This window comes from Eptesicus fuscus, chromosome 1 (genome assembly GCF_027574615.1).
Source record: "Eptesicus fuscus isolate TK198812 chromosome 1, DD_ASM_mEF_20220401, whole genome shotgun sequence".
NCBI classification, from domain to species: Eukaryota; Metazoa; Chordata; class Mammalia; order Chiroptera; family Vespertilionidae; genus Eptesicus; species Eptesicus fuscus.
The window spans coordinates 53,366,871-53,383,547 of NC_072473.1; the positions used below are offsets into that span (position 1 = coordinate 53,366,871).

At 50.0% G+C, this 16,677-nt stretch overlaps 3 protein-coding genes across 4 annotated transcripts; 1 reads left to right on the forward strand and 2 right to left on the reverse strand.

Moving 5' to 3' along the window:
- The first annotated feature begins 343 nt into the window (after positions 1-343).
- FOXO4 (forkhead box O4) lies at positions 344-7,454 on the forward strand. Its single transcript, XM_008161279.3, has 3 exons — positions 344-1,159; positions 4,642-5,701; positions 6,010-7,454. The coding sequence occupies exons 1-3, from the start codon at positions 707-709 to the stop codon at positions 6,015-6,017; spliced, it is 1,521 nt and encodes a 506-aa protein (XP_008159501.2). The 5' UTR covers positions 344-706; the 3' UTR covers positions 6,018-7,454.
- A 194-nt stretch (positions 7,455-7,648) lies between these two features.
- On the reverse strand, positions 7,649-10,113 carry C1HXorf65 (chromosome 1 CXorf65 homolog). 2 transcript variants are annotated; one of them, XM_028138603.2, is made up of 7 exons: positions 9,921-10,113; positions 9,716-9,802; positions 9,380-9,514; positions 8,994-9,062; positions 8,471-8,577; positions 7,874-8,007; positions 7,649-7,663 (listed from the first exon to the last, which is right to left on the reverse strand). In XM_028138603.2, exons 1-6 carry the CDS (start codon positions 9,943-9,945, stop codon positions 7,897-7,899), a joined length of 534 nt encoding a protein of 177 aa, XP_027994404.1. In that variant the 5' UTR covers positions 9,946-10,113; the 3' UTR covers positions 7,649-7,663; positions 7,874-7,896. The 2 variants fall into 2 exon arrangements, with proteins under 2 accessions (XP_027994404.1, XP_027994405.1); XM_028138604.2 differs by lacking the exon at positions 9,716-9,802.
- A 796-nt stretch (positions 10,114-10,909) lies between these two features.
- Positions 10,910-14,490, reverse strand: IL2RG (interleukin 2 receptor subunit gamma). The gene is made up of 8 exons (XM_054716490.1): positions 14,375-14,490; positions 14,062-14,220; positions 13,660-13,841; positions 13,301-13,440; positions 12,525-12,687; positions 11,857-11,953; positions 11,552-11,621; positions 10,910-11,218 (listed from the first exon to the last, which is right to left on the reverse strand). The coding sequence occupies exons 1-8, from the start codon at positions 14,488-14,490 to the stop codon at positions 10,988-10,990; spliced, it is 1,158 nt and encodes a 385-aa protein (XP_054572465.1). The 3' UTR covers positions 10,910-10,987.
- Positions 14,491-16,677: the final 2,187 nt, after the last annotated feature.

The following is a 16,677-nucleotide window of genomic DNA, read 5'->3' on the forward strand; positions in this document are numbered from 1 at the left end:
TGGCTCTCTAGGTGCATGCGCAGATGGCTGCTCCGGCGAGTGGTAAACAGAGACGTCAGGCTGGGGCTGCAGCTCTGAGCAAAACAAAAGGGAAACCCGGGGGGCGGGGGGGTGGGAGGGTTGGGAGGGGAATTGGTTCTGGAATTAGAGAGGCTGGGGCCCAGGGGGACGTAGACCCTCTTAAGAGTGGAGGGAAGGGAAGAGAGAGTGGAGGGAGAGTCCGGGGAGGGGCAAGTGACGCGGGAGCGGGGCGGGGGGAGGCAGTGATCAGGGTGGAGAAAATTTGGGAGGAGTGTGTGTGGGGGGGGTGGGGGTGGGCAGCAACTTAAAAGGGGGTGGGAACTGCAGCTAAGGAGACGTTCGCTGATGGGAGCGCAACGTGTGAGGGGCTACGGTGCCTCAGGTTTAAAAGACCAGGAAGCTGAGAGAGATTTGAGAAAAAGTGTTCGCTAGGCGGAGATTACAGGTGGTGTCTCGGAAAGAGCCCCGAGACTGCAGGCTGTAGTCGTGAAGAGAATCAGAGTTGTGTGGAAGGGACAGCTTGGGGAGCTAGGGTCCGGGGGCGAGGAGGGGGGAGTTCGAGACTTTCTGAGGACTGGCAGGAATGTGCCTCCTGGCCCTGGGTGCTCCCCCCCTGGGGGGAGGCATCGTGAGGGACTGTGGCAGGCTCCTCTGAACGCTGAGCAACAGAGGTCCGGCTCCACGTATGGATCCAGAGAATGAGAATTCAGCCACAGAGGCTGCCGCGATCATAGACCTCGATCCCGACTTCGAACCCCAGAGCCGTCCCCGCTCCTGCACCTGGCCCCTTCCCCGACCAGAGCTTGCTACTCAGCCGTCCGAGCCGCCCGAGGTGGATCCAGGTCTGGGAGAGAAGGTACACACGGAGGGGCCCACAGAGCCAATCCTGTTGCCCTCCCGGCTCCCAGAGCCGGCAGGGGGCCCCCAGCCCGGGATCCTGGGGGCTGTCACAGGTCCTCGGAAGGGAGGCTCCCGCCGGAATGCCTGGGGAAACCAGTCATATGCAGAGCTCATCAGCCAGGCCATTGAAAGTGCCCCGGAGAAGCGACTGACACTCGCCCAGATCTATGAGTGGATGGTCCGCACTGTGCCCTACTTCAAGGACAAGGGTGACAGCAACAGCTCAGCAGGATGGAAGGTAACTCTGATCCCCTTACCTCCCTCCCAATACCATCTGCTCCTGGGCCCCCTACCTTCTTGCTGCTATTCTGGGACCCCTTTTACTCATCCCCACCCCAGAGATCCATCTTCAGTAGTAAATTAGACAAACATTTACTTAGGACATAGTATATGCATGATCAGTGCTTGATGCTGAAGGATCACAAATGAATAAGACACTGTCTTTGCCCTGGAGAAAATTGAATTCTCTGCTCACTGCTCACTGTTCAACACTCCCAGCACAAGTGTTGGCTTGGGCTGCCCCAAACATTTATTCCCACAGAGAAGTCTTTATCCTATGTACTGCAGGAGCTGTGTGGGTTCTCCACATAAACTAGCCTTCCCTCTGTCCCCACCTCCCAACCCAACACCTTTTCTCCCATTCCTGTGGGATTACTTGGATCCCCTGCTTGCCTCCCAATACCTCAGTGTAGAGGTTCTGTTCTATAACTCCTCTACCCAAGAAGAAGGAGTGAAGTTGGCAAAAGGTAAAAAGGGTGGTATTCATGGAGTAAGGTAGCTGACCTTACGCACTAAAAAAAAAAGGACTGAACTGCTACCTGTCTCAGTTTACCTGATAATGCCAATAAATTCCCCCTAGTAAGGGGCTATCCAAGTTGTGGTGGGGGGGGTTGATTCATGAAGAAAAAAAGAGAGACAGGGCTGTGACTTTAGAGCACAAGATCAGCCATTCCTTTGGCTTTCCATGAAGAAACTGTGAGGAAAGATCTCGATAGATGCTCTGAAAACTTGTCTTGAGAAATATGGGGCTCTAATCACAAAATCAGGGAGCTTCAACCCCTATTAATGTCTTGTACACCCATACAAGGTAAAGTCAGCATACAAGGAAGTATAGAGGGTTGAAAGAAGAGAGTCTTTCCTTAGGTATAAGAGATTGCGGGATCAGATCTGCAGTAGCTCTAGGGGTTGAGTAGAACAGAAAACGGGACAGCTGACTGAGACCCTTGGCACTAGTTCTGGGTAGACTGCCACACCACAGCCTCAGCTAATAAAGAGCTCCCCTCCTTGGATCTAGCCTACACAGCTGTTTTTCTTTTTCCTTAGGTTCATTTTTCAGGGTAGAAGAAATAACCATGAGTTATTAGTTATGCTGTGGGAGTGTAGTCCATCCTTGTAATTTACACTTATACAGGCCTTTTAGTTTACAAAGTGGTTTTTAAATTTTTTATTTTACTAATCTTCACAGCAATTCTGAGATTCCACATTTCACGTATTAGGAAACTAAGGTTTAGAAAGATTTGGAAATTCCCTAATATCAGTAGAATAAGGTCTTGAACTCAGGTCTAACTCTAAATCATATGTTCTTACTGCTAGTCCATGCTGCCAAATTCTCTTCATTGCAATGATGGCAAAGCCAAATCACACTGAGCCTGGGGCCTCAAGTCCCCAGTCCCCACCTCCACCCCTACTGCAAGGGGACCTTATGCCTGAACTGGCTTAACTGATGACTTGCCCAGGTTACTACCACCCCACCAGGGGGCGGTACCCACTTAGAACAAGAAAGCTTAGTGTAGGTGGCTGGGGGATCAATTAACAGTCACCCCCTTCCAACGGGTAAGAATTATAGGCTCTTAGGGAGCTGACCTCTCTGGGTAGGCGGCTGTACAATGTGATGTACTAGTTCCAAGACCTAAAGAAGAGGGGATGAAGAATTGGGTCTCATGGGTATATAGTGGGGAAAGGAAAGGGCCTCCTCAGTAGACCCAGAGTTAGAGGCTGAAATGAGGAGAAATCATGGTGCCACAAGTCACTCAGTTACTAAGAGCACAGTTTGGATGGACAAGTGTGGTTTCTGGAAGGAACTAAGAGCGTTAACGTAGCCAGAGTAGTTGAAATGGCATTACTGTAGAGTCTCAGGGAGACAAGAAGTTCTTTAGCTGGATAGCCCTGGAACAAGAAACTACTTAAGCATCTTTCTCCAGGCAAAGGGTCTCCTTATCTAGAGCAGTCTGAAACACATGAAGTGATTTCTCACTAGTCTCAGCCTCCTAGTTGCTCCAATCCCTTCTGGGCTTCTCCTGAGTTTCTAAATACTGAAGAGCTTCATGTGGGAGGTCAAATCCCCCTAAGGTTGGAGATCTTAATACACAAATTCCTGAGAAGAAGTTGGGGGAAAGAGGTAGGAAAGAGAAGGGAGGTTGGGGGAGCACAAAAGGATGGCTTACCAACCTGGAGCAACCAGTAGAAATAAGCTGTTCTAGGGGCTCAAGAATCTGCCAATCTCCATTCCCTGGGCCCCTGGGAAAAAAACCTTATCTCTAGCAGAATATCAGGAGAGAGAGAGAGAGAGAGAGAGAGAGAGAGAGAGAGAGAGAGAGAGAGAACATGTAGCTTCTAATAACCAAGGCACTCAACAACCAACAGAGCCTTAAGGGGAGCTTCGCCATCACCTGGGACCACCCACTGATCAGGCAAGAAATAATTGATTCTGTACCAGGAGGCTGAGTATGTACTGGGAGCTTGGCACTGAGGGGGAGGGGCACTACTGGGGGGTGCTGCCTGACTAGATGACATGATCTGTGTCCTGGGCGCTTACACTTTATGAGACTAATTCTGTGAAACTGTGAAGAACACAATTGGTTAAAATTGTATGGAAGAGATTAAAAATACTCTGCAAGAAATTGGGCAGCAGAAGTCTAGCAGCCACTTTATAAAAGAGAGGAGACTTAGGCTTGGACTGGATGAACCAGTAGAATTTAGAGGGGAGCTCTTTCCCAGGACAAGGAGGGAAGGAGAGAGGAGGGTACCTTATGTATTGAAGTACAGTGAGAAGCATGGCTCAGATGTAGTTGAGGGTGTGTGTCTGTGAATTGGGAGAAATCAGAAACAAGGAATCTTCAAATCCTCTGGAGAGCTGGGGCCCAAATGCCCCCGTGGGGAGTGGAGTGCCAGCTGTGCTGAGATTCCAGCCCCTTAGCCTGCTGAGAGAACTGGCTCAGGACAGGGTGGGTCAGTCCGGGGCTGATGTTGCGCCACTATCCTGTAAACTCCACCCAAGCCTGCACTCAAGGAAAGGGGTGGAGCTGTGGAATGCTCTTTCCCATCTGAGCCTAGTTCTTGCTGAACCAGGACTGTCTCTCCCTGGTTTCCTCCAGCCCCAGACAGCCCGCCCCCCAGAGACCTGAGAGGAGTTTAATGCTCTGAGCTTTGCTAGGGTGGGTGCCCTTCCCTCTGCAGTAGGTTGTTAATCAGCTTGTCTCTGGTGCCCCTGTGCAGAAAAGTCTGGAGCTGAGGCTGAGCAGCTTGTCTTCTGGGTGGGAACTGTGTGTGGTCTCCTCCCCAACCCCCACCCCTATCTTTGCCTGTTCTCCCCCTGTATTTGACTAGCTTTGAGTCTCCGTGTGCAGCTGTGTCCCAGCATCCTTTTAGACTGTACTGTGGGCCACTGACCTTCCCTATACACCACTCATATCCCTTTCCTGCTGCCTATGCCCTCTCTAGAACTCCATCCGCCACAACCTGTCCCTGCACAGCAAGTTCATCAAGGTTCACAATGAGGCTACTGGCAAGAGCTCTTGGTGGATGCTGAACCCCGAGGGGGGCAAGAGCGGCAAGGCACCCCGCCGCAGGGCAGCCTCCATGGATAGCAGCAGCAAGCTGCTCCGGGGCCGCAGCAAGGCACCCAAGAAGAAACCGGCTGTGCTGCCAGCTCCACCCGAAGGTGCCACTCCAAAGAGCCCAGTTGGCCACTTTGCCAAGTGGTCAGGCAGCCCTTGCTCTCGAAACCGCGAGGAAGCTGATGTGTGGACCACCTTCCGTCCACGAAGCAGTTCAAATGCTAGCACTGTCAGCACCCGGCTCTCCCCGCTGAGGCCAGAGTCTGAGGTGCTGGCAGGAGAGGAAATGCCAGCCTCAGTCAGCAGCTATGCAGGGGGTGTCCCTCCCACCCTGAAGGAAGATCTAGAGCTGTTAGATGGGCTCAATATAACAACTTCCCATTCCCTGCTATCTCGGAGTAGTCTCTCTGGCTTCTCTTTGCAGCATCCTAGGGTTACGGGCCCCTTACACACATACAGCACCTCCCTCTTCAGCCCAGCAGAGGGGCCCCTGTCAGCAGGAGAAGGGTGCTTCTCAAGCTCCCAGTCTCTGGAGGCCCTGCTCACCTCTGATACACCACCACCCCCTGCCAATGTCCTCATGACCCAGGTAGATCCCATTTTGTCGCAGGCTCCCACACTTCTGTTGTTGGGGGGCATACCTTCCTCCAGTAAGGTAGCCACAGGAGTTGGCCTGTGTCCCAAGCCCCCAGAGGCTCCAGGCCCCAGTAGCCTGATTCCCCCTCTTCCGATGATAGCACCACCTCCAGTCATGGTGGGTGCTCCCATCCCCAAGACCCTGGGGACTCCTATGCTTACACCCTCTACTGAGGCTACAAGCCAAGCCAGAATGCCTCAGGATCTTGATCTTGATATGTATCTGGAGAACCTGGAGTGTGACATGGATAACATCATCAGTGACCTCATGGATGGAGAAGAGGGACTGGACTTCAACTTCGAGCCAGGTACTGCTCACAACCCAAGCCTACTCCTAGGTGCCGAGTTACTTCCACAATCTGAGCAGGGGAGAGGGAGACTTAGAACAGGGGGTAGGTGGAGCTCCTGGAGAATTGGAGGGAGGATGTTGTATTAGAGTGGCAGAGTTTCTAGATGGGACTTCCAGGCCCCTCAGCAGTGCTCACCCCCTACCACGTAGCACAGGAGTGGTGGGAGACGGGCTGTCTCTGTTTACCTTGGTGTGGACCATGATGGTGGAATGTGCTCATGCCCCAGATGAGCCTCTTACCTTGTCCTTCATTTCTTCTTCCCACAGATCCCTGAGTCATTGCTGGAAGCTTTGTCCCCTGCTTCAGAGGTGGAGCCAGGGGTGCCCATATCCACTTTTTACCCTTGGCCCCACACCGGGAATTTGGGACCCTGCTTTGGAGCTAGGGTCGGGTCTACTCACACAGGTGTTGAGGAAATTATAAAGATAAAGCTGCCCCATATGGGAACTATGGGGGGAGGGAAAAGAAGGGGGTTTATTCTCACTGTGCCAATTAGGGGATAAGGCACCTTCTTGGGAGCCATCCTTGGCTCCCCCTATTCCCACCCCCTAGGTTTTGTAGCAGGGGCAGGCTATGCTGTTGGAAATGTGAAGTCACCAGTGGCCTTACCCCTGCCTTTGGGAGCAGGATTTTTTGTAGCATCTTATCTGAGCTGGTCCAGGCTAGGTTGAGCCTGGGGTTTTTATGCAGTGGCCTCTTAGGCCTTTGGGGGGGAGTAGTTGGGACCTGGAAGGACCAAGGTCTGAGCACTGGAGTGGCTCACCAGGCCAAATGACCCTTGGGAGACTTCAGATAACAGAAAGGCTTTATATAAACTTTAAAGATCTATAAACACATATATAGAGGGTTTTTTTAACAGTGCAAGGTGCTAGTGATGAAGAATGCTTTTTTTTTTTTTTCTTAAGGCTTTGTCATAGTGACATGTTGAAAACACTACAGACATTACTGGGGGAAACATGGGGTAGGGGTATACCAGCAGGAGAGCAGCAGTGGGAAGCAGTACTGAGCAAGGGGAATCACTCCCTTGTAGACCAGGTCTAGAACAAGGTCGGTGCAAAAATATCTCAGACTTTCCCTAAGGAAAAAGCTAAGCCAGCTCCCCACCCCCACCCCACCCCACATTCTGCCACCTTGTGCCTAGGAGTGTGTGGTGTTGGGATGCAGCCACACTCTCCCGTGACCCACTGTGGGTTAGTGCTACAGTGGGAGAGTACATTGAAGGCCTGGAATTAGTTTGTGGCCTGGGAAGGGGGTGGGAGGGGGAAGAGAAGGAGGGAAGGATTTAGGGTGGTAAAGTTAGGCACAGAGACCTCCCTGTTCAAGGCCCCTGACAGCTGTTCCTGCCCTTCTTCCCCTTGCCTGACTACAGGGGTTATGTGGAAGTGTGTGTGGTGGCAGGCAGGAGGAGGGGTGGAACAGGGAAGGGGGAGCTGGGAAGCTTGGCTGAGGGTCTGGGAAATGAGCTGGGATGGAGGGGAATGTGGATCAGGTTTACTACCACCTGCCAGGGAGGCCATCTGGGGCTCCTCCACCCCAGCCCCCAAGCAGCCCCTCCCCCAGTCCCCTTTGCATTGTTCCCTCCCCCACCCCTGCTGTGGGTTCCCATCATTTCCTGTGTCAGCGCCTGGCTTACCCAGATTGTATCATGTGCTAGATTGGAGTGGGGAAGTGTGTCAAATCAATAAATGAATAAATTCAATAAATGACTATAACCAGCTCTGGTTTCTGCTGCCTGTTGCCCCCCCTCAGACAAGGGAGAGGGAGAGGGGAAAGCAATGGTTTGGGGACTGTCCAGAAGCTGAGAGGTGGGGGTGGGGGAATTTCGGCTGGAGGAGAGGGTGGGGTGGGGGAGGGGAAGGAAGTGGCCCATCAGCCACCTAACCGAAGCAGGCTGTGATAGGCGTCCTCTGGTAGTCCCGGCTGAAAAAAGACCCCACCCACTTCTCTGTCCCACTGTCCTTCAAAGGCTCATTGACTAGACTTCCTCACCCCCACCCAAGTGTACACCCCAGCCCTCCTGCTCACCCTCAGAGCCTCCATGCTGCCTGGGGCATACTTAAGCCTCCCTGCAGGTACTGGGAGGAGTCTCTTAAAAAAGGAACCTCACATTAAATTCCAGTAATTTCATACCTAGTGTTTCTGCTCTCACTTGATCACTTTATTTTTTTAGTCTGTTTTCCCTTCTTACTGAGAAAGCCTGCCTTGGTCTTTTGGAATGGACCCTTTCGAGGGAGCTTGCGACTCTTGTCGTCACCTGATTTGGACTGGAAAGGGAAAGGGTCAGTCAGATAAAGAAGTTCAGTTCATGGAAGGAAATTTTGTACAAAGTAGGGCCATGGGCAGGACAAAAGAGGTGGAAGGCAGGTCTTGGGCATGGATGTTGGATTTGGAAAGGAAATTTAGCCCTAACTGGTTTGGCTCAGTGGATAGAGCATTGGCCTGCAGATTGAAGGGTTCCAGGTTCAATCCCAGTCAAGGGCACACGTCCTGGCTGTGGGCTCGGTCCCCAGTGGGGGGCGTGCAGGTGCAGGAGGCAGCCAATCAATGATTCTCATCATTGATGTTTCTCTCTCTCCCTCTCCCTCTCCCTCTCCCTTCCTCTCTGAAATAAATAAAAATATATTTTTTAAAAAAAAGAAATTTATCCCAGAGGGCCATGGTGGAGGAGGCTTGTTGGCTGGTGGGGATAGGGGAGTGCTGGAACAGACCAGATTTGGGGAGTCTTACTGGAAGGTTCACAGAAGAATCAATTTTAACGGCTTTCTTGGCTTCTTGGAGTCTAAGCATTTTCAGTCTGCTCTTCTCCAGCATGTCACATTGTGTGCGCAAGGCATCTAGAAACCAGGAAAAGGCACCCCTACCTCTGAGGACTAGAGACCTTACCTACCCATCCCATCCCTCCCATCATTCAAATGATCATTTGGAGCAACCCAGCCTAAAGTTAGTCTGAAGAGTGATCTGAAGGTGCCTAAGCTTCAAGAGAAAAGGATGAAGAGAAAGAAATGAAGGGTGATGATAGGGAGATATACTGAGGAGATGGCTGAGAAATGGGGAGAAGGGTGAATAACACATGCACACTCCACCTGGTTTGAGCTAAGCATCCCTTCTAAAGTGGACCTAGACCCTATTCCCCTTTTCCTAGGATACTGTGATCCTACTTGCTGCATGACACCAGTCCCACCCTATATTCTCCATCACCAGCTATGTGCAGTACTCTCCAAGTTCCTCCTTTCTTCATCATGCTTCTTACCAAGTAGTGTGTGTTCTGGATTCTTCAGGAGGGGCACAAAAGCTAGGTAGGCATTCGCAAGTTGGGTTCCTGTGAATACAGCAGTGTGCTATCCCCAGCCTCTGTTACCCAGTCTCCGCCCTTTCAAAGCCCAAGATTATAGGACCCTAACACTCAACACTATCTTGAGCTGGTTTACCTTATTTCCTCCTGTCAGATCCATCCCTAGAATAAGGTGGGGGGTATGGTATATGTGAACCTAACCTATTGTCACAGGCAATGCCCGTCCTAGGCTGATTAGAGATAGTCAATTGGATCTGGATGAGGGCATCCTATTTTAAGGACAAGTTCTACAATCCATCCTGAGGGCCTTGTTCTATCTCTGGGGAATGCTCCCAAGCCTCTACCTGGTGTCCCACGTGCCACCTTACAAATGTAGTAGGTGTTTCGAGCTGTAAGGAATTTGCTGGCATAGTCTCCAGGGATCTTCATCAGGAAAAACAACTTCATTGTTCCCGTTTCATCACACAAATCAATGGTTTCTGGAGGGAGGCCAGAGGGGTAATTGGGGCAGCTCAGGAAGTAGAATAAGGGCAAAAGGGGCCAATGATCCCATCCAAAATGGGCTGGAGGAAGCTGTAGGGATTCAAGGAGCTCTCTTCTTGCCAGAAGGAGGACTTGGAGGCCAGAGATGACTACTACTTCTGACCCTTGGCCATTAGACCCCTTCCCAAACTCCTCACCTGTTTTAGCCAACCCCACTTTACTGCGGGTGTAATGCAGCAACCGGTGGACAGCACAATTGATATTGGCAATAAAATGCTGATTATCTAAGAAGAGATGGGATGGGGCATGTGACCCTTCTCTGGTTATATGTCTCTGTGATCTCCACTGCCCTCAAACCTTCCCAGCCCTACACACAGACTCCAGCTCCATGATGCCCCTCACCTCCATGTTTGATGTAGATGAACATACTCTCAAGAGCTCACTCTTCAGAGCGAGGCCTGATGAGTCATGAAGATGGAGGGTGTTCTGGAGGCCTTGGGGGATCCATAGGGACAGGGGACAGGGGATAGGGGATAGGGGACTGGAGAGGCAGATGGATTACATTGCCTGAGGAAGCCCAGAACTGGCAGTCAGGAGAGAGCTATTGGTAGTTGTGGATAACCAACATCGCTAGGGGTGGCCTGAAGGGTGGGGCTTGAGGCTGCAGTTGAGGGATTATGAGGTCAGAAGTGGTATGTGTGGCAGAAGGTGGAGTAAGGATAAGGGGAGAAGAACCTGGGTGAGGTCTGTAGATTTGTTGGGAATGGAGGCAACATGGTAAATCTAACTCTAAACTGGACCCCAGAAGGATACCTTAGAGAAAAGTTAAGTTTCTGGAAAAGTACCTTTTCTAGTTAATTTGTGGTACAACTGCTTCCACATCAGGAGTCTACTACTCATTTTCCCTACCATCAGCACTATGCCCCCCATCCTTACTATACCTCACATTTCCCCTGCTCCCTGCCCCAACAACACAGTCTTGATGATTATCAACAGAAACTTTATTTATCATTGATTTGGGAACAACTGAAGGGTAGATGGAAAGAAGAAGGTTGGGAGGGAGGGAGAAAGAATTCTAGGAAGAGGAATTCTGGATCGAGGGAGATGACAAACATGTACAGGGCAAATGGGCAATTCCTTTTTAAATATATTTTTAATTGATTTCAGAGAGGATGGGAGAGAGGGATAAAAACATCAATATTGAGAAAAAATAATTGATCGGCTGCCTCCTGCATGCCCCCTACTGGGGATCCAGCCCACAATCCGACTTGTGCCCTGACCAGAATCGAACCTTGATCTCCTGGGTCATAGGTCGAAGCTCAACCACTGAGCCACACCGGTTGGGCAATGGGACAATTCTTAAAGAGGAGATATTAAATGAGGGGGTAGTTATAGGGGCACACAATTCAAAATCAGCCACAGTTGGGGCAGGGGGAGCATTGGGCCCAGGCTGGTTGGTTGAGGGGAAGTTAGTACAATTTAGGGCTACAGGACCCTGGGGTTCTGTCAGGGTATCGGGGCTCAGGTTTCAGGGTGTAACATGGGGGAGCCCAGAAGGGGCTATGGTGGCTGCAGGGGGAGCCCCCAGGCCCTTCCCCTAGAGCAACACCTTTTGGGGGAATCTCACTGACGTGGCAGAGCCTTTCGCTGTAGTCTGGCTGCAGGCTCTCCGTCAGTCCCTTAGACACACCACTCCAGGCCTAAAGACAGATATCTCCAGGTCAGGGGTCAATTAGGAGCAGGAAGTAAAAGACCCAAGCTCTGTGCCAAGGGAACTCTCACGTCTGCACCACTATGTTTAAGGAAGGGACACACAGACTCCTGGGCTCCCAATACCACTGTTTCCATACGCTTCAACCAATCTATAATCAGTTCTGTGTGTCTCTCTCCATCTGCCCCATCCCCCAATTGGTTGGCCACATCCTGACAGTTAGTGCAAGGGCCCCTCTCCTCCCCTCTGCCCTCCATACTTTGTCTTGCTGCAGGAAGTGGGCAGTTGACAGACTGCAGTCTGCCTATGACCATGTTCTCACCGAAAAATTCCCGTGGTATTCTGTAACCAGATCCTCTAGGCTCTTGAGGGTAGGAATTCGGGGCATGGTCCTGGGGTAGGGGGAGAAAGAGGGAGCAGGAACATATTGGTGATGCTCTTTTATTGCCCTTTTCTCCCAATTCTGCCATATAGAATAAAGAGATTCTCTGTTCTCTGTGCCTGAAGCTTTCTTCCATCACCATGCCCACTTGGGTGACCCCTCTTCTTCTATAGACCTTGTAATAAGCCTCTTCTACTATTCCCAGCCACCCCCACCTCTTTTTTCTGGGATTCCAGAAGTCTCACCGTTCCAGCCAGCAGTACACGCAGATGAGGCTAATAATCAATCCCATGGAACCAAGGGGGATGAGCACGGCTTCCAGTGCAAACAATGATGGGGACTCTATGGGTTCTATGGAGAAGAGGAGAGGAAAAGGGCCCTAATACTTGTCATGCCCCTACAACATGACAACATTGATGGAGCCCCAACTAGGTGCCAGGCACTGTGCTAGACACTTTCTGTATAATTAATCCTCACAACTTCTGAGAGGGGGGGCCCAATTAGTATCTCCATTTTATAGACAAGGAAAGGCAATCGAAGAGGTTAGTGATGTGCCCGAGATCAAAGAGACAGTAAGTGGCAGAGGCAGGTTTAAACCCAAGATTTGGCTGGTTCCAAAGCCATCTTCACTATGCAGCCTTCCTGGGAATGCTGTGGAGATAGTTTATACATTCTATCTCCCCTTGAGCACTCCTTGGTCTCCTTCTCAATCCATCCCTCTAGTCTAACAGCACATCGACCCAACCCTACACAGAAAAACCCTGCTTCTTGGGGGTTGGGGTTGAACAGTGAGGGGAGATGGGCCACCAAATTTGGGAGCTTACAGATAGGGAGGTAGAGCAAAAGACAGTGGTGCTAGAAAGATTGGGGTGCTGGACTCATGGGTCAGGGTAAGACATTAGGTCCATTTTACCCTTTGAAGTATGGCTGCCCCAGTGGATCGGGTGGCTCCATTCACTCCAATGCTGAGCACTTCCACAGAGTGGGTTATGGCGACTCCGAACACGAAACGTGTAGAGTTTCTGCCCATCCACACTAGGCAAGGAGAAGCTACGTCTTTGGTCCACTGATTGTTCCTTGGGGAGAAAGAGGGTGAGAGTAAGATGGGTGTCTGTAAAAGAAAGGAAAATTAAAACTGCTACCCTCTCCCAGCTGGTGTGGCTCAGTAGTTAAGTGTCAACCTATGAACCAAGAGGTCACGGGTTCGATTCCTGATCAGGGCACATGCCCTGGTTGCAGGCTCAAACTCCAGTAGGGAGCATGCAAGAGGCAGCCAATTGATGTTTCTATCTCTCTATCCCTCTCCCTTCCTCTCTCTCTAAAAAACCCCAATAAAAACATATATTTTTTAAAACTGCTGCCCCTCCCCCCTGTCATCTTCTGGTTCTTCCCAGTCCCTCTTTCCTCTCTTGACTATTCAAGCTACACTGCCCCCTTCACTGACTATAATCTAATGCCTCTCTCCAGATCACCTTAAAGGCTTCCTTTGGTTTACTTGTCTGTCTGGTACTATGAAGAGTACAGGTAGGGAAATCCTAATGACAACTCACTGGTGATGATAGGGAAAGGATTTGGAGGAGGGCAGAGGGTGGGCAGAGGCACTGGAAAGCAAGAACAGGAGATCAAGCCCTCCTGTTTGGTTGACTGAGTCTATCCCCACTTGCTTGGTTCATATCCCCAGTCACTCACAGTCCAGCTGTGGTCCCGGTCACTCCTGTACTGCACCAGGTGCTCCAAACAGTGGTCCAAGTATGTGTTGCTCCACCTCAGTTCTATCTGGGATTCACTCAGGTTGTGAAGTGTTAGGTTCTTCGGAGCCCAGGGAATCACTGGAGATATGTGTGTGAGTGTGGTCATTCCCCTGGCCTAGACAAGTCAGGATCCTGGAGGTAGTGCTACCGATCCCTCCTCCCTTCCCCATCCCAAACCCTCACCTCTTCCTTTCTGAGCAGGTATCTTTATGGTGAAAGAACACCACTAAAGAACACCTCTCCATATACTCCAATGCCCCACAATATCCCTGGACTCTTGAGCCATTTCCAGATTACCCAGATCCTGCAGTCTTAGCTCCTTTTTGGTCTTCCTCCTAGGTTCCTGTGGGTCCTGGAGCTGGACAAAGAATGTTTGGTAGAGATTGATTTCCTCTTTTCCCAACCAACAGCCAGAAGTGATCTCTGAAGAGTATAGATAGTGGCCACATTCCTGGATATTATGACCAGAGTTCTTATACCTAGAGAATGGTTGGAAGGAAGAGGAATGGTGGGGTAAACTTGGGTACTACAGACATCCACAGCCCAGCCTCCTCCCTGAACTGACTTATGACTTACCCCATGAGAAAATAGTGGGGAGCCTGGAATGCTGGCCACCCTCTTTTTGGTTCCCATGCAGTCTCTCACATCTAGCCCACCTCCTCTTCCTCCCCTATGCTATCCCCTCTTTCTTTCTCATACCAATAGTGCAGAGTCAGGTTGGTGGGCTGAGGCTCAGAGCTGCTGTTCCAAGTGCAATTTATATACTCGACATTGAATACAAAACACTGAACCTCTAGGTTGGGGAGAAAAATGAAGTGGGAGAGGGGAAGAGAAGAAATGATGGTCAGAAGAAGAAACACCGTGAGGCAGGGAACCCTTCCCCTCCCCTCCCCACAGTGCTCTTAAATTCTGCCTGCATCCTTGTTATGCCCAGTGGCAGGTTCCAGATTTCTGTATGGCCCCTTCCCACAGCCTCCGGTCTCACCAACCCCTTCCAGTCCCAGGTTTCCCACCAGCTGTGATGTCTTCATTCCCAGGGGTCGTGAGGACTCTTGGGTTCAGTCCCATCCCCAACAGAGGCAGCTGCAGGAATAAGAGGAATCTGAGTGGCAATGGTCGCTTCAACATGGCACTCTTGCTCTTCGTTCCTTGGGTGTACTGTGTCAGGAACCTGGGCCCCTCACCCACTACCCCTCCCCACCCATACATTTCCTTTTGTCATAGCTTCCGGTGGAAAGAACCTTAGAAACCAGGGCTTTACAGAGGGTGTGGCAAAAGTGTGCTATGACACAGGCTAAATCTTCTGGGAGATTGGGTGTTGATCTAATCTGTAGGTGTAACACCACCCGGCTGTGAAGTGGTGTTAAGTGGACTGGATTTACAGTATTGTCACAAACTCAAGAATCCTTAGACCACCTAGATCCTGGTAAGGATCTTATTACCACCACCACTACCATTCCCAACTGCCTTCTCATTGAAATCATTTTATCCTATATGGTGGAGGGTCTGAACCTCTTCCCCACCCTATGCCATGCTCCTTCTTTGGCTCAGCCACCCTGAATCCACTGTCAAAGCTCTACTGTCTTGGCTGGATGGAAAATACAGTCTTGACTCCTGTGGGCACATATATAACTGTCTTTCCTCTGATCTAATCCAAACCAGAGTATTAATCCTTAGCTACTGGCTGAGCTGGGTCCCTGTTGAGACTGGTGAGGAGGTCTGACTTAGAAGTAGATTCTGGAAATGGAGGAACAATACTAGCTTCAAACTCCTCATCTTCCCCTTAATCTGCTTCCCTTCCTGTGTTCCCTATCTCCGTTAATGGTATCATCACCCTCAAAGTCACCCAGACTTGAAATCCCAAAGTCATCTCCAATTCCTCCTTCTCTCTTACTCTGAGAATCCAATCAACTCTACTTTCTGTGGTGTTTCTCCCAGCAGTGTCCTTTCCATGAGCACAACCACTGTGCTAAATCAGCCTTTCATTCCCTCTAGTCATGATTCTTACTAGAATCCACCAGCCGGCCTCCCTTTCTAAAGGCCCCCTGCTCTCTGCCCTGGCTGGGTAGCTCAGTTGGTTAGAGCATTGTCCTGATATACCAAGGTTGTGGGTTCGATCCCCATCATCCCATTGCCAGATTTATCTTCCCCTAAACACAGAACTGATCAGAGAGACTATCTACAAAAATTGTTCATTCAGCAAACATTTATTGAGCTTTTAATATATGCCAGGCACTGTGCTTATGTTCTAACCCACCCTAATTTTCTGTCTATTAAAATTCCTCAGGGTTAGCTCAAATATTACCTCCTCCAAGCAGAATGTTTCCTCTCCCCAACCAGAATTAGTTTGTCTCACCCTAGCCAGTTTTGCTCAGTGGGTAGAGCATTGGCCTGCGGACTAAAGGGCCCGGGTTCGATTCTGGTCAAGGACATGTACCTTGGTTGCAGGCTCCTCGTGGGCTCGGGCCCTGGTCGAGGTTCCTGCAGGAGGCAACCAATCGATGTGTTTCTCTCACATCAATGTTTCTCTCTGTCTTCCACTCTCCCTAAAAATCACTGGAAGAAATATCCTTGGGTGAGGATTAAAAAAAAAAAAGAATTAGTTTGTCTCCCCACTGTGATTCAATAGCATTTTATTATTTTCACTTGTTATATGCTAGTTTTATTTTTATGTATTGTAATTTGTTGCTTTTATTATAATACTGTTCTCTGAAAGACAATACCACCATCGAAAGAATATTGGCTCAAGTCAAGAAAAAAATCCTAGTCTCAGCTGTTACTCAGTAGCTGTATAATATAGGACGTGTGAACTTCCACTCTGAAAATCAGCCTCCTCGTCCACAAAATGAAGACAGTAATCCCTAATTTATGCGGCTGTGTGCGGATTAAAGGAGATAATATCTAAAAAGCATCTGACACTTAGTAGGTGCCTCTTTCGCTAGAGCAGGGGTTATTAACCTGAAATTCATGGACACTTAGGGGATGCATCCATGAGCTTCAGGGGGTACAAGAATCTCCCTGTAAAGTAACTAACGTTTTGTATGTCTCCACGTTCATTTTACTGGGAAAAGGGCCACAGCTTTCATCAGCATCAAAGGGATTGTGAATCAAAAAGGTTAATAATCTCAGTGCTAGACCATAAAGACTTTAAGGGATTAGAACCGGCCTTTCAGGGGTTTAATGAGTGCTTTCTCGGCATACATAGGTCCTTTGAAGGCGATATTAGTACACCCGTTTTTCTGACGCGGAAACGAAGAGTCATTTGTAAAAGGCATAGTTCCTAACCAATGCAAATACTATCGAGCACCCATTCCA